At 44.7% G+C, this 15,816-nt stretch overlaps 1 protein-coding gene across 3 annotated transcripts; it reads right to left on the reverse strand.

Annotated features, from left to right (window-relative positions):
• Positions 1-114: 114 nt before the first annotated feature.
• On the reverse strand, positions 115-11,145 carry MYOT (myotilin). Of its 3 annotated transcripts, none has more exons than XM_086470985.1 (9): positions 10,709-11,145; positions 8,436-8,586; positions 5,922-6,023; positions 3,839-3,882; positions 3,160-3,292; positions 2,009-2,216; positions 1,362-1,527; positions 707-840; positions 115-287 (listed from the first exon to the last, which is right to left on the reverse strand). In XM_086470985.1, exons 1-9 carry the CDS (start codon positions 11,143-11,145, stop codon positions 115-117), a joined length of 1,548 nt encoding a protein of 515 aa, XP_086327111.1. The 3 variants fall into 3 exon arrangements, with proteins under 3 accessions (XP_086327111.1, XP_009958655.1, XP_086327110.1); XM_009960353.2 differs by having other exon boundaries at positions 3,839-3,888; XM_086470984.1 differs by having other exon boundaries at positions 3,839-3,888; positions 8,436-8,589.
• Between the last annotated feature and the right edge of the window lie 4,671 nt (positions 11,146-15,816).

Below are 15,816 nucleotides of genomic sequence, written 5' to 3' on the forward strand. Positions count from 1 at the left end.
GAGTCAAAGTAAAAACATGTAGATATGTATTTTGCTAATCAGAGCAATCACCAGTTAACTGCATCTATGTTGTCATTGTCTCTTACAGGTGTGAGTTTTCCTCTTCATTTCCAGTTAAAGTTCATCACTTTCATACAGTCCGGACTGCTCAGCTAAACGCTGAAACTCCCCTTCTGGTGAGAAAGCTTGTTTCACATCTAGTCCTCTTCCATTAAGTGCCAAATACTTGCTAAAAGTTGGTCGAACTCGTAACTGCTTTGGGGCTGGAATTGGCTTGTTTGCATGTGCTGGAAGAGAGAAAAAAGCCTCTTTCAGTGTCTTCCCAGACTGTGGAAAGACCCATGGTAGAGCAACCCAATTGCTTTTTATCTGCAACATAAACCAGCAAACCATTAGGAAGAATTTAACAGACAAGCTCATATCTCAGACACCAGAGATTTATATTCACCCTCCTCCTTGGTATCAAACTGCAGTCTTTAAACAGCGCAGATAGCAGACGTGGACAATGTGCGAAGGACACACCACAGCATCTTGGCACTAACCAAGAGTTTTTCCTGGGATAGTTACTTTTTGTCTAGTTTAGGATCTTTGGAAAGAAATCCTCCCAGCAGTCTGGCTGCATTAGGTTAATCTTGAGGGTCTGCTCTGAACACAAGTGCCAGTGGCAGCTGCAGTTGTGGCTGTGGCACTGTGACGTGGTACTTACTTGCAACCTCCAGCCTGGCATGGCATGTGGCCACACCGGCCCCGTTGACAGCGGACACGGTGTACCAACCAGCATCCTTCTTGTTGGCATTATGAATCAGGAGGCAAATCCTTCCAGTGTTGTCATGTAACAAGCTGGAAAATGAAGGTGTTTATGTGAAAGTGCTTGGAGGGGGAAGGAGAGAAGACATTGAAATCAGAGAATGCGTTTACATGCTGAGGAGCTGAGAAAGCCCTAAACAATTCTTGCAGGGCACTGCACATGATTCAGACATAAACGCTGCATCTGTGTTAGCAGCCACCAGAGGTTCATGTCATAGTACCACTCAGGTGGCATCAAGGCCCTTCTGTAGCCCCGCAGCCTCAGGGCATGATGACTGCATTGCGTCTTTCAGGCCTAAAGCTTCTCCACAGGCCTTGTAACTGCTGCTAGAATTCAGAGTGGCATCTGGTCACAGTTTTCTCTGTGCCCTCAAAGCAAGGCTCTGAGCATGGTGCCTCTCCAGCACGTGGGCCTGTTCCCCACGTGTCATAAACGAGGGGCAGGCCTAGCTTTCCGGCTTGCTGCTTTTAGGAACAGGCCAATTCAAATCTGACTGAACAAATACTGGTTATTGTTTTGTAACACACCAATGGCCAACTCATTAGTAGGATACCTTATTCTGTCTGTATTATATTGTACCATTTCGTTGTTTCTTTTCCAGTAAATCCGGGGTGTTGGGATAGCAGAGATCTGGCATTCGAGTCTGGCTGTATCTCCTTCAAAAACCTTTTTGCTTTGTGGCTTGAAGATGAAAGTTGGAGGTGTGTGATGTTCTTTTGCTAAATTAAAGAGGACAGATAAGGAGGAGTTACTTTAAGTATTGAACATTAGTATCAGGCTTGGTTTTTAACATTTTAGAATGCTAAATTCAGGAGGGCACATGTTCCTTACTGCAACTCCTTAGCCTATGGACAATTCCCTTGAGCATAAGGCTGTAGTAGACACAATCCACTTTAGGAGGCGAGTCAATCAACATGTGTTATCAATCCTGGGAAATAACTCCCAAATTCTGGCCATCCCACTACATCTAAATATCCCACTAGAAGTGCTTTGAAGACATGTGGCATCCCAGGTGTATCTATTAAAATAGTCTTTTTTCTATTAAAATAAAAAAGGTGAGGTGTTACTGTTTGAGCCTGAACATCTGGAGATCTACCTCTGTTTCTTAATTGGTTTATGTCCCAAATACACAGAGGAAGGCATTAGATTACTGAGATTTTCCATGTTTGGCCAGGTAGTTATCAGTGCTCTCAGTCTTACCAATTACTTCCACTTTTACTGCAAAAGACGCTTCTCCTGCACGGTTGACAGCCACACATTCATATGTCCCTGCATCAGATGATTTGACTGCTTCAAAAATAAATGAGTGGAATCCCTTTTCTGACACTATCATTTTATGGAACTGATCTTGATGAACCATTCTTCCATTCTGATACCACATCACATCTGGAGTTGGCAGCCCACTAACCTGTGAAGGAGAGGAAAGCAGCGAAGAGTTAAACAGCTGTAAGATAATAAAAGCCCTTCAGTGCTTTAGGGAGTTTGATGCCGATAGATAGTGACTCATGATCCTACTGTGAAATTTTATGGTCTTGCCTGGTTCTGAGTATTAACGAGGTGCTGCACAGAGAGGAGGGCTTGTGAAGTGCCATGGAAAGATGAGCTTTAGCTACAAGACAGATGCTATTCCTGCAACCCCCTGTTGTTCCCATCTTTGGGTAGTTTTGATTAGGCCAAAGATACTCATTGTGGGTTCATGGGGGGGGAGGAGGGGGGAACTCAGCCTTTTATTCCATGACATTCAGAAGTTAAGCAATTTGCAGCAAAATGGCTAAAGGTCATGCTAAGTCTGGCAAGAGTCTACTTAAGGAAAGAGATTTGAAGTGATTAGGAAAAACCAAGCCAAACCACAATCAGCAAACACCCTGCAGTGAAGCTGCATGTGCAGAAGACCTAGGTTCTTTCTTACCCTAGGGTTGGCACAACTGCCATGCAGTTTTTAAAGGCAGGCTAGTCCTAAACAGGCCTTGCTGGATGCATGTCCAGTGAAGTCCGTGGAGCCCCAGTGCAAAGCACAAGTTTCCCTCCCAAAATGCCTTCTTTCCGCAGGGCCTTAATATTCATTCTTCCCAATGAGGTCTCAAAGGTGTTCTGTGGTGGTCCATATTTACCACCATTTGGCTTTAGCCATATTCTTACGCAGCTAATCCCATTTACATTCTCCAAGGGAAAACGCTGAAACATTTAGCCATCTCCTGTTTGACGGTTTACACTGCCTGGAGAGACCCTGCACCATCTGCCATTAGTGCTCTGGCTTATTAGAAGTGCAAAGGCACTGCAGCTCAGAGACCTCTCTTCATGCCACACACCCCACAGAGCCAACGGGACTGAAAGTGAAAGGCTGGTATTACTTTGAAGTCGAGCCTGCAGAATCGCCCCTCCTCAATAATTACGTCTTCAGGCACTTGTGTAAAACGTGGCTGAAAAAACTTCTCCTGGATTGAGTCATGTCCACGTTCATCTCCTCTTGAGGACGGTCTGCTCCTAAAAAGTGGACAGAAACAGTTAATTGCGTAAAAGTTACCATAGCACAAATGATATTGTAGCACCAATTGCAGCTAGAGTCCCTCAACACATTGAGGAATCCAACACCACAGTTCTGGTTTGGTTTTCAGCTGTAAGGCATGGGTTTTGATCAACCACTTATCTTGGTCAAGTTGTTCAATGCATAACATACGAAACTTCCATTTCTGGTCTAACATCCAAAAGAATTTACAAGAGCAATGCAGGCTGTGTTTCATCATGCTATGTTTCATCACTTACATTGTCGAATCTTGCTTTGACTAGAGATTAATCTAGAATACCAAGCAAATTTGCCCTAGGTACATGGTGTCTTTAAATCTCTAGTGTTATTAGAATTGACTGGATGAAGATCATAGGCATCATCAAATGGTAGCGTTTTAGTTGGAAAGAAGTGAATGAATTTAGTAATTACTACTTTAGAAAAAGTGGTAAGTAGTGAAGTAAAACTGTCTAGAAACATTTGAAATTCTGTCTTGAGAAGTAGCACAGCACAAGCTTATGCATTACCTTACATGTGTTGCAGGAACCTGCAGCCTGATGTTTTCTGCATTCTGGTGCTTGGAAAGAGAAAGAGGAAAGGTGGGTTAACTTAGAAAGTTTTATCTATAAACTGAACACGAAGCCATTTTAAGTTCATATACCGACTGCTGCTTAAAAGCAAACTGAATATTTCAGAAGTCACTGGGACAAGAGGTAAAGGAACTTGCATCAGGAGCTAACGCACTCTGCTCTCGCCCTAGGCTTGGCCATGACAGTAGCAAGTACTATTAATAGAACGGCACAACTTCTCATCACTCTGCACAGGTGATAGGTGCAGCAGTTTTGTTTGGCACACGAGGCTTTTGGCCAGCCAATAACCTTTGTTAGAGGGGAGTAGTACTACAGGCAGTATCTAAAATGAGAGCTCAGTACAGAGTGTCCTTCCCTATAGCAGGAATAGAAGTGAATCGCTGGCAAGAACACTGTATTGTGCCCACTTAAATATGGTACCAATAGCAATGGACACATGCTGAGCTGGAAAATATTTTTCTTTCTAGATCACAGCACCAACTAAGCTCGCTGACAACTCCACAATCACATGAGTAAATCTGCTAAAGTACCCAGGATTGATTCCTGCTAGGAACTTGGATGTTTGGAAAATGCAAGCAGGGTTTATTACCAATGACTCATTTTAGCAGTGGAGTCAGATAAGGGAAACACTGCATGGAGATTTCTGGGGTGTCTGCATTGAGCCATTACAACGCTTGGTTCTGTGCTCTGTAGCCCAGTCCTGTGGAACATTTAGGCCTGCGTTTAAACTTCAAGCACAGAAGCAACCTTCAGTTTAGGGGAAGCATTACATGAATGAGGGGTTTGCTGGACGGACCTCCAAAGGCAATTGCTTGTTTCTGCTCATTTACATGAGTTCTGTGCAATTATTACTTGTCTTGTGCAAGGATGCTGTTGTGATGAAGTTGCAGATAATTCTCATGCTCTATTATATGGACTGACTGTGTAGTTAAGTTCCTGAGGAATCCAGAGGCTGAATGAATCAGTGACTACAATATTTAAAAATAAAACTGAACAATGGAAATAAGATCTACCAAACATAAACCAATCTCTCCTTCCAGTACTCCTTTTTACATAGCATTTCACACGCCCTGAAAAGTTGTCAGTCATCCTGTTTTGACTGAATGTTTCCTTGTTATCTGCAAAAGATGAGGCTTCCTTTGCTTTCTGACATCCATAATGTTTCCTTCTTGCCTGCTTTATCAGGTGATTATTGGGGAGAAATAGCTCAAATTGCTTATTCCTGCCTTGCTGTGATCTTAAGTGTCTCTCGCATTGAAGAGTTTTGCTAACTGCACTTTGGAAGGTGCATGCCAGCCCGCTGGCTCTCTGCGTGCATGCAGCAGGAGGGATGTTTTCTTTGGCTGCACAGGTACCCAGTGCCACATCACAGACATTTCCACTAACTTTGATCACAGAAGTGCCAAAGAGAGCTTTTAACTGGCCTGAATAACCAACGAATGATGCAAGTCTCCAATTAAAATGCTTTTGAAAATGCCAGTAGTAATAGATTGTTGTCTACCAGCATGTGGGCTGCCAAAATAACTGCTTTGCCCTCTCTTAATGATTGCAGGCCCCTGGAAGGGCTAAAACCCAACCGAATTCCCCCCAAGGCCCTGAACTCTTGTAGTCAATGTCACTTATGCCAAACAGTGACAGGTGTAAATCTCGCTGTCCTGGCCAAGTCTGAACTCGGGCTGTTAGGGAGTGGGTACCTGTATCACTCTCTGGGCTGCTCCCCGCCTGTCACTGGCAGGGTGTAACGTGCTGTGCAGCAGCTGTTGTAATTCCTCCCTGGAGAGGTCATTCCTACAGATCAGGCCCAGCAAGGGGATGGTGCTTAAATTCCCCTCCTCTGCCACCAACCCCCCAAAAAACCCACCCCAAATCCCTACTATACAGAGCTCTGCCAGTCAGAGCTGTCCCCTTCCCTCCCCTCCCCGGTACCAAATAAACCCCATCTCTCTGCCCTATTCAGGTACAAGCAGGTCACAGCACAATCACTGGGAAATCCTTGTTCTAGAGACAGGTCCCCATTTACCTGTGCGTTCTGCATGTTGTCTTCGCTCTGTGCTTCCAACACAGATGCAGCATTTACTGGTCCGAGCAGCCTGCGAGCCATTCTTTCCTCATAAGTTAATCGCTTAAAGCAGAGCGGAGAGGAATTCTAGTCAGAAGTCCATTTACTATTTCAGATCAGCTTGTAAGAGCACAGTAATATGCCACAAATTCAGGGTGTTGTCAATGAAAGCAGCAGCCGAATAGAAACACCACGTCTGTTCCAGGGGGTTTGCAGACTGTGATGCCTACTGAAGTCAGCCTCAATATATACAGAGCTGAAATGCATAAAAGATTAAACTGCCTGTTCATCAAAGCCTCTCTAATGCCATCTGTGGCCTTCCACTCCTCCTCTTTCTCCACTGGGATTATTTATGGGTAACTGATGGCATTATCTCAGAAGCCAGAGTAAGTCCCAGGGTACCTTTCTGGTAGCACTCGGAAAACTTCCCAAGTCATTCAGCTGTGGATTTACTTCAGGAGCTAGAGGCATGATGGATGCTAGCGTCCCCTACTCCCAAAAAACCAAGAGCCACGCCAGAAGCAGACTCAGCCAGATAGGAACACAAGGGAAGTTTATGCCAGTGCAACAGCCACCTTATGAAATGCTGTGGGCTGTCTTGAGAGGAGGCAAGACTGTGTTTCAGTCATGTAACAGTAAGTTCCTACAATGTGGATGCAGCACATGGGGATAAATGTGAACAGAGTTAAATTCAAGTTGTGTCAGTTGGGTTACTTGGAAGAGTACATTAGTCCCCCAAGCACCAGAACACCTGACACTTTGCCTCCCACAAAGTTTACCTTAGGTTTGGATTTTGTGATGTGAGGACGAGCTCTGACTGGATTTCTACATGTGCATGGGACATGTATGTGGCTACTCCTCGGTAGATAAGGGTTTGGGGAGGCTTGGGGGACTTTTCTTTAGAAGAGAGTGAGAGAGACCTTTTGCAAAGCCTGTGAGAGCTTAATATCCCTGAGGTCATTACGGCTGTATCAAGTGTGGCTGAGATTGGCCAGTTGGTTCAGATGCTGGAGGACAAGGGGAGGAGGACACAGAGTGGTGATTGCATAAGCCTTATTTTTAGCCTGGCTTCCTATGGGAAGAAAAGGCTTGCAATGGCAAGCTTTCTTACAGCACATAGGACATTCCTGTTAGGGACACATTAGGTCAGATTTGACCTAATATATTTTTTTTTCCCTTCAGTATGTAAAATGATATATATGACACAAACTCCTTTCTACTTCAGGGGAAAGACTACAAACATTGGACTTGCCAGTCTGCCTCCAGCCAGCAGGAAGCAGTTCCCATGTTACAGACCTGCTCGCTCTAGCTTGCTGTAATGTGCTTCCCTACTGGTAAGCAAATTTTTCTCCCAGATTTTGATTTCTTGGTAAAGGGGATTGCATTTTTGTCCCTTTGCAGAATAAGTAAGTAGGTATTGAGACTAATAGACGCCTTATAGGAGACCGAAATTACATGAGCTTTTATCATAAAGTCTTTGATTTGTTCTTGTTTATGTAGAAAGAAATCAAAGAGGTTTACAACATGTGGTGATTGTCTCTAGAATGAGCTTTCAAATCTTGGATCTTCTCCAAGTTTCTAATGATTTGGGGTGGTTTATTAACCCCAGCATTGAAAGCCAGGGTGAAATCATGTCTGGAGGACTGAGGGATTCTCCTTGGGTTTCTAGTTGTCTGTGGATGTGATGTTCATCAGGATCCCCAGCACAGAGTTCAAGTTTGTGCCATGGCTCTAAACACATACCTTTCTCCTGACCCTAGCCCTATTAGATTACACAAATTCAAAGACAACTTGGATGGTGTGCGCTGGCCAAGAAGGCAGGATAAGAGGGAAAGGCAATAGCAGCTCAAAGCCACCTTGCTGCATCAGATGCGTTTCAGAAGTCACCGCATCCCTTACTGAAGTCACGGGAGATGCAGACGTTCAGTTGCCACAGTAGATGCCTACAGACGGACTTAGAGCAACCATCTCTCTTGCCCCATATTCAGGCCAGCTTTTATCATGCACTACCATGTGCTGCTCCTCTAAGTGAAGGGCCTTCTCAGGGCTGAGCTGAACCCAGCCCACCCGTATAGCTATTTGCATTCTAATAGCAAAATAACTGAGAAGAGGGTGTTGGGAAACGAAGTGGTTTGACATAAATGTTTCAGAACCACACCTTTGCAACCAGCCCTGAGCCATGATTAACAATGGAGTTGCTGTTGGAACAGATTTTTTTTTCCCATTTCTAATGGAAAAATTCAGCCACCTCACATTGAAAGAATATTCTGGTCATAAATGGCTCAAAGAACTCTTGCTGGGATAGGTTGAGGTTCTGAGTAAAGGTGTTTGGGCAGCGTTGCTCCTGCATTTCCTTCTCTTTCAGCTCAGTTTGGAGGCTCCAGCCTCTGGGGCACTAGAACTAGTCTCTGCATCCCTGCTTGCACTACTGAGAGTCAGGGCAAACTGGTTCTTTAATCAGGAGGTTTCCCTTACCTGGTTGCCATTCTGGAGAAGGTTGTCTTTGCATCGGAGTTTCTTTTCCAAGTCCTGAATGAGGGCCTCTTTTGTTCCTCGGATTTCTTGGTCGGATGTCTTCTGCATAGAGTTGATGCTAGCTTGTTTGTTATACATTGGTTGTGAGTAACTACTCGTGCAGGAAGAGAAAACAAAGTTATTCTTGTAGGCCTGCTCGACTGTTTGCTACAGTTTCATAGAATGCACTCAAAAATGTGAACCTGCTACCAGAAACTGTGGTTCAAATGAACCCACAAAGCATTTGGGAGATAGGTAGGCTAGTTGGCGTAACTGAGCATCAAAAACTTAAGGGTAAGCATCACAGTCTAGCCAAGTCATTGAGTGTTGTTCCACAACACTCGCAGCAGTTTGCTGTGGGTCGCTGTTCAGCATCCCTACATCCTGCAGTGGCCCCTGCCCCGACTCAGATGTGTGCAGTGTTTTGAGAGAGCCACTAACTCCACTGAGCAATGCGAGTCTGTCCAGGAGCAAGTTCTCCCTCAAAAACTGCATTCCTTTACAATTTCAATTGTTAAAAAGGCCCTGGGTGCTGCAAATCCACAGCCAGGTCACAAACTAGTCAATTCGGTATGAAAATAGTTTAGTTGTCCTCTTCTTGGCCCCAGAAAGTTACTTCATCTAGCATTTCTGTCCAGATCTTCAACAGCCAAGCTTAGCCCAAGCTAGGCTGGGTCTTTAGGAGCGCTCGCTGCAACCCCCCCATGTAGCCTCATCCTGTAATCCATAGCCAAGAGACACAATCAATTCTTGGAGTTAGATAGTAGACTTGATTCTGAAAGGTGCCAGGAAAAGAGGATCATCCCTCAGCAAAAGTCTACGAGAAGCCACAGCACTCTGTGCTGACAGGATCTAACCCCATTCGTTACGTGCAGTGGGGCCTCATATGCTGCAGTTGTGTTCAGCAATTATTTCTATTAAAAATCCTCTTCCTCCTATCGCTTGGAAATTTGTTCTGCTGATTAGAATAGGGTAGAAGAGTTACAATTCTAGTACGTATTCCCAGCACTGCTTGGACTTAATAACTTGCCCAAGTTATAACTTAAAAACTTTAATAATTTATCCAACAGATTAATATGTCTCATGTCCCCGTTGGCCCATTTGTAGCATGATTAGGAAAACAATTCCTCAACTCACAGGACGTTGCCTTTAAGAGCAGCTTATACAAAAAGTGTAGCGAGGCACCAAAGCCCTTTGCTATGAAAACAAACAACCCCGCACTACATACACAAGACCCAGTGGATACTCCAGATGCACACCTAACCCCCACACACTCCTGCAGTACTTTTAAGAAACACTCCCGAGTGCCCCAGCTAGCCCACTCCATCTTACCTTTCTGCTTCCCACAGTGCTGCGATTCAAAAAAAATCCAGAAACATTCAGATTTCCTCAATAGAAGCTGCAGCTTCACCCTGAATTTATATCCGAGCCAGCAGGACCCCCCTGCCCCTATCACCTTTCCAACATCCTCGGCTGAGGGTTGCGTATTCTACGCTGACTTTCCACAGGACCTCCAGTTAATATTGGCAGGAATACAAGTTGGTGAGAAGGCAAGACCCAGCTCCCTTTGAGATCTCACTGACCTTGGGAGATATTTGGATTGCAGCCCAAAGGCAAAATGATATAATACCTATTCAGGAAAGAATCTAGTCTTTGGTCTGAAGGGGTAAAATTTTCAAGAGTCTGCCTTTCCGTTAGCACATATGACTAATGAAACCTGTGTTGGAGGTGAGCATAGAGCCCCATCGTGATGTGGAACCTGAAAATACTGCTGAGGCTTACTAGGAATCTTGAAGTTGTTTATATGTGGGAAATACTACTGCCTTCCCCCCTGCCTCCCCATTCATAAGCCACATTTATTGAGAGAAATTCATTTGAGATGGGTGTCCATCTTCTGTTCTGAATACCCTTAAATAAGAGATTTCCATCAAATCAAACGGAACTCTTCAAGCTGACTCCAGAAAACCTGCCCAGCAGCCCGTGACATGACTACCGTGCAGTCTCATTCCTGGTGGAGAGCCACCTCTCCCAACCAGGCTCCAAGGGCAAGCACTCAGCCTCCTAACCCGGCTCACGCAGAGCCCTGCCTCGAACATCAGAAGTCAATGGGAGTTGTACCATTGGCTTCGGCTGAGCTGGAGCTTCACCAGACGGTTGGGTTTGGGACGGTCGGTGCATGGGAGGGGCCAGGCCAGAGGAAAGCAAGGGAAGGTTAGAAGCCTGTGTATACTTACTGAGGTTCCATAGGAGAAGGAGTTTGGCTGTTATAGTTGGGCTGCGAGGGTAGCACTGAGCACAGGAATGCTGCGGGGGATTGGTTAGGCATGGATATAAGCCGTTGCCCAGATGATGAGCTAGCAGGAGACTGCGCAGATGCGGGTGTGACGGGATAGGTGGATTCCTTAGGGGCACTACAGGAAGGCGAGGAGAGCGTGATTGAAGAGCTCAGCGATGACGAGGAGGAGAATTTCTGCCCACTTGGGTTACGAGGCTGTATGAGGATGGAGGACTGTTTGATTTGTCTGCTTGACTCTGTAGAGGCTGCAGGTCCTGGAGGCTGCTGTTGCCCTTGACACACATTCTTAGACTGGATAAAGTGTTTTGGACGTTCGTAGTTAAACATGGTTGGTTGGCACATAGAGGAAATGGATGGGAAGTTAGGGACACTCATAGGAGAGGTTTCACAGCTGTCCTGGATTTTTGTTGGTGATAATGGGCTTTGGATAGGTGGCTGGTAAAAACTAGCTGGTAGGCCACGAAAGCTTTCTTGGCTGGGCTCCTGGATAGAATGGAACCCTTGCCTTGCAGAATAGAGGCTTTCTTGGTGTGGATTTTCCCTTAAGGAAGACAATACAGATAAAATAAATTGTACATCGCTGTGTGAATCACAAAAACACTATGTCGTGAGCAGTCATTAGCAATCCAAAGAGCATGAAGTTCAGGCAACTAACAGTTAAGCTTGAGCTTAAAATAAAGAGATTTAGGATTGATTAGAACTATTCCAGAACTGTGTGAACATTTGGGATTACAACAACAAATCATCCGCTCTACCCAACTGAGGTGCAGTGCTCACCATGGCTATCTTGTTGGCAAGAGTCCAGGAAATTCTAACAGAAACAGCAACTGGTTTATTGAAACAACCCACCACCTGCATAAGCCTAGAGATAACCGTAGATACTACTGCTAAGCAAGGTGATTTGCCACGAATCTTCTTAACTAAAGATCGTGGCATCCTGCAGTTTTGTGCCCTGTCAAAATACTAAGTGTACTATTACTTGGAGAATTGTCTGTACCGAGAAATTCCTTACACCATAGGGAAGCGTGAAACAGGTTCCACTTTCTTTTAAGCCTAAAACTAAACCTTTGAAACCAAGTATCCCGATTTCTTCTCTAATGGCTTCTGAATTCAGAGCTTTTTATACCCAATTGAGATTTGGGATTGGAATGCGAAGGACCGTGCTTCTCTGTTTGAAGTGATTTCCCAAGATTTGATGCTAGGGCTAATAACTGCCAGAACTACATAGCTGCAGGAAAAAGTAGGGCAAGCAGGGCTGCTCAGAGGTCCTGCGCTTATTTTGCAGGTCCTTGATATCTAAACCCAGGCTTTCCATCAACTCAAAACCCAAGAAAGTTTCATTAGAATGAACTGAGCAAGTTTGTTAAAACTGCCAAACAGCTTCAGCTCCAGGATAAATAAATAACCTCCCAAAATAAACATAAAGCAACTAATAAAAAAATTGAGAATATAAATCCACAGAGTTACATGTGCTGGAAAAAATTGTAATCTTGCCCCACTGAGATCAGCTGTTTCGCTGCTATATATACACAGTATATTGTATTCCTCTCATCGGAGAGCCCAAAGAAGGGCTCCACGAGGTCATAAATTCCCATGGGGGGAGATCAACTGAAGACATTGCTCTCATTTTAGAGATTCAAAGCTTTCATTCCCTAAAGGTAATTATCAATATTAGTTGTAAATTAACTGTATGTAAACAGAGGTTTTTCTAGTAAAAATTCCCTAACATTCCGCTTGTCGTGCTCTTGGAACTTGAAGCTGGCTTAAATTTTTGGAGTACATCCACGCTATGTTCTCATTCACTGGTGCAGAAAACTTGTTGAATCTCGGTTTTATACTATTTTTATATCACTGCCTGTGTACAGATTCATTCATTTGACCTACAGGCTGTATGTAGAAACCAGCATTTACTTTGTTTTCTAGAATACTGCATTTAAACAAGAGACAATGCAGATTCACTTGTCACAGCAGTGGGTAAGCCAAGTTTTCCTCAAATCATTCCACCTTGATTTGGGTGGGGAAAAAAAATACCTAGGGAGCCTTTTGGCCATACAAGACAAAGACAGTAAGTAATAATAGAGATACTTGGCTTTCTAAAAAAATAATTCCTTTTTTCCCCCTCCTTTGCTGCCTCCCACGTTACTTTCAACCACCGCACCCCAAGTTTTCTCCTCAGCCTCACCCAGCCCATCGCCATGTCTCACCCAGCTCCCTAACCAGCTTCCCACAGAAGAGTGACACGGAGCAAACCCCAAACGCAGCACCTTACCTACAGCCTGGGGGGTGTCACCTGGGCTCTAACCGGTATTTTGGGGAGGGACCCTCATTCGCTGACCCGGACTGTCATAGTAGCCCTCTGCGTAGCGGTATAAGACCAGAGGCTTTAATGTGCTGCCAGCCGGTGACACGGCGGGCCCTGCCTGTCCTCCTGACCGCACCGCTGTCACAATAAGAGTCTCCCCGGCCTCGCGGGGACACTGCATTTAAGGCCGGAGCCGCGGTTTTTTGGCAGGTGCCCGCGGTCAGCGCATCACCCGCGGGGGCCGCCGTAAAGCCCGCCTGCGCGGCGGGCCGGCCCTGGGCGGGAGCTGGGCCCGCAGGCCTAGGCCGTGCTGCCGGAGCCCGGCCGGGCTGCGGGGGGTGGCGGCGGGCAGGGAGCTGCGGGCCCCGGCTCTCCCCACCCTGGGGGGAGGCGGGCGAGGCTCGGCCCTGGCCTCTCCTCCTCCCCGGAACGTCCCTGGCTTCGGCGGGAGAAGGGGAAGAGCTGAAGAAGCCGGCAGCTGTGGAACAGAAGAGCTGGGGTTTTGCCCCTAACAGACGTCAGGGAGCAGCGAGGGAGGACTGCTGCAATATGCTTAAACGTCCCCAAATCCCATTTCGTTATCCCAATGAAATTTCCTCTTTAATTCATTTACTAATTGGCTGTAGCTAATTGCCTCTGTAGTGATAAGGCTGTGTTACTGCTTGTAAGGCTGCGTGCTTCAAGGCAGCACATACCTGAAAGGCTCTGAAGGGTCATAAACTGAGTAACACCAGTAAGATATACTTGGTGGTAAAATGTGATTTGCTGTTTTGCTGTTTGTGTGTATTATTGCAGATATTTACTTGGATTAAAAGATGCAGCTATGGTGTTTTCACCAGAACAGCAGCAGATCCCGCTGGCAGATTAGGTGATTTGTATCCCTTTAATCAAAGGCTTCAATGCTTAATTACATCTTAAATCAACGTTATAGTGTTTTAAGTACCTTAATTATACTGTGGCGACTCTTGCCTCGCATGCTGTTGTTTAAAAAAACCCCATCTCTGCAAGTACCGCAGCTCGGCTGCGTGTGGACTATGCGTTGCCTCTTCTCCCTTCACTGAGTCTTTCAGCACAGCGATCTTCAAGAGTTAATCCACATTTAGTGTTTGTATTTAAACAGCAGCCGGTCGTTTGTGAACTAAACTTACATAGCAGGTGTTAATTGAGTGCTAATTTATTTAAACTCGTGATGAAAGTGGTTAAGGGAGGAAGTGTGTCTGTCCCTAGTTGTTGGAGAAGTTATTTGCTTTTTAAGTAAAAAAATAAATATAAAAAAATCTGTAGTTTGCAGAGAGAAAGTTGGGTACTTAAAGGTAACTGTAGCATAATCATTTGCCCTGTAGGAAGCTGTGAGCATGTTAAAGGTCAGAGCCTGTGCTCAGACAGGCTCCCTGGCTTCCCATTGACTTCAATGAGGGTACAGTATGCTTGTTTCAGAACTCAAGCTGGCTGCAAGGCATCAGTTTAAGGACAGCTTTATGCACTTAAAAGGCTGGACACAACTAGGACGACTTATGTGAAACAGAAGGAAGAGAAAAGCGTGAGATCCAGAAGGTAGGAAAAAAATTTAAAGAACTAGACGCTGAACTGATAAAGGCAGAGGAATAAAGCTCATAGCCTGTGCTAGGGTAACTTAATAGTACTCTGACCAGTGCTGCGAGGTGTTAGAACCCAGCTTTTCGCCACGGCTTCAGTTTACTTTCTATGAATGCTCACCCATTGGGTCTGATCGAGTTCTACTAGCTGCTTGAGTCATACAGCAAAAAATATCTAAAAAAAAAAAAGTTCAGAATCTTTCACTTCTTTAAGAAATCTTAAAAGCTACCTAAAAGACCTGACAGTATACTTTGTGGCTGAAGCCTCCTCTTTTGCTTGGATTAAGTTCCTTTAATAAAGTTAATAATCAGTATAGATTTTGTTCTGCTTCTTTAAGGCTGTTGTGAAGAGCACTGTAAGCTGCAGATATAAAGGGCTCAGAAAGGAGTAGCTGGTAATGACAGCCTTCTAGAAATGCATTGCCTAGGTTTTGTAGAGTGGCTGTTGCTAAGCAATAATTTGGAGAAGGATGAGTACAAGGACTTCATTCGTTTTAGGGTTATTCCCAGTAATAGCTTTGTTCTGTCATCGTTGTCTTTGTCGGCATTTCTTTCTGTCTTTGGTAATGCAGCTGTGACCACATACACCACATGAGAGAGTTGTATGGCTAAATCTGTCTAAGTCAGTTGTACAGCTAGAGATGATTGCTTAGTTTGAGGTAACAGCAACATTTACAATGTTGAGTCCCATTCATAATGATGTTTCGAAGCACATGGCAACATGACTGTGGGCTTTAAAGATATTTAAGTGCTCAAGTAGGATATATCTAGATATTTTAATAGTTTTCTGTCTGTACCTTGAGACATGCAAATGCCTTCCAAAATCTGTTTCAGCATTGTCGTCAACCAAAAGCACTCTGCAGCTCTATACTCTAGTTAATATTTTATATAACCCACATTTTTAAAAGCTATTACATAGTTGATTTTGGTGGTATATTATATCTCTTCATGCAGGACATCAGGTACTTCATTTCAAACTAACCAGAACTTTAAAAATAAAAATGCAACCGCAGCTCACTGGTACTGCTGCAAGCAATAAACTTTACAAGTAGTGCTTCTAAGCAGCAAATATCATCTAAAAGATCTTCCTCACAAGTTGCTTGTTAGAAATACCAAACTACAGGCTTCCTGCTGCCTTTGAGAAATCTG

The sequence above is a fragment of the Leptosomus discolor genome, chromosome 10 (genome assembly GCF_034619465.1).
Source record: "Leptosomus discolor isolate bLepDis1 chromosome 10, bLepDis1.hap2, whole genome shotgun sequence".
In the NCBI taxonomy this organism is placed as follows: Eukaryota; Metazoa; Chordata; class Aves; order Leptosomiformes; family Leptosomidae; genus Leptosomus; species Leptosomus discolor.

What these genes read in the sequence shown, in the direction of transcription:
- MYOT (XM_086470984.1), bottom strand. Translation starts at nt 11,145, where the DNA reads ATGAGTGTCCCTAACTTCCCATCCATTTCCTCTATGTGCCAACCAACC. An exon ending in TCTGCAGGCTCGACTTCAAA is followed by an intron (nt 2,217 to 3,159) that starts GTAATACCAGCC and finishes TCTCCTTCACAG; the next exon opens with GTTAGTGGGCTGCCAACTCC. An exon ending in TATAATACAGACAGAATAAG is followed by an intron (nt 841 to 1,361) that starts GTATCCTACTAA and finishes TTCATTTTCCAG; the next exon opens with CTTGTTACATGACAACACTG.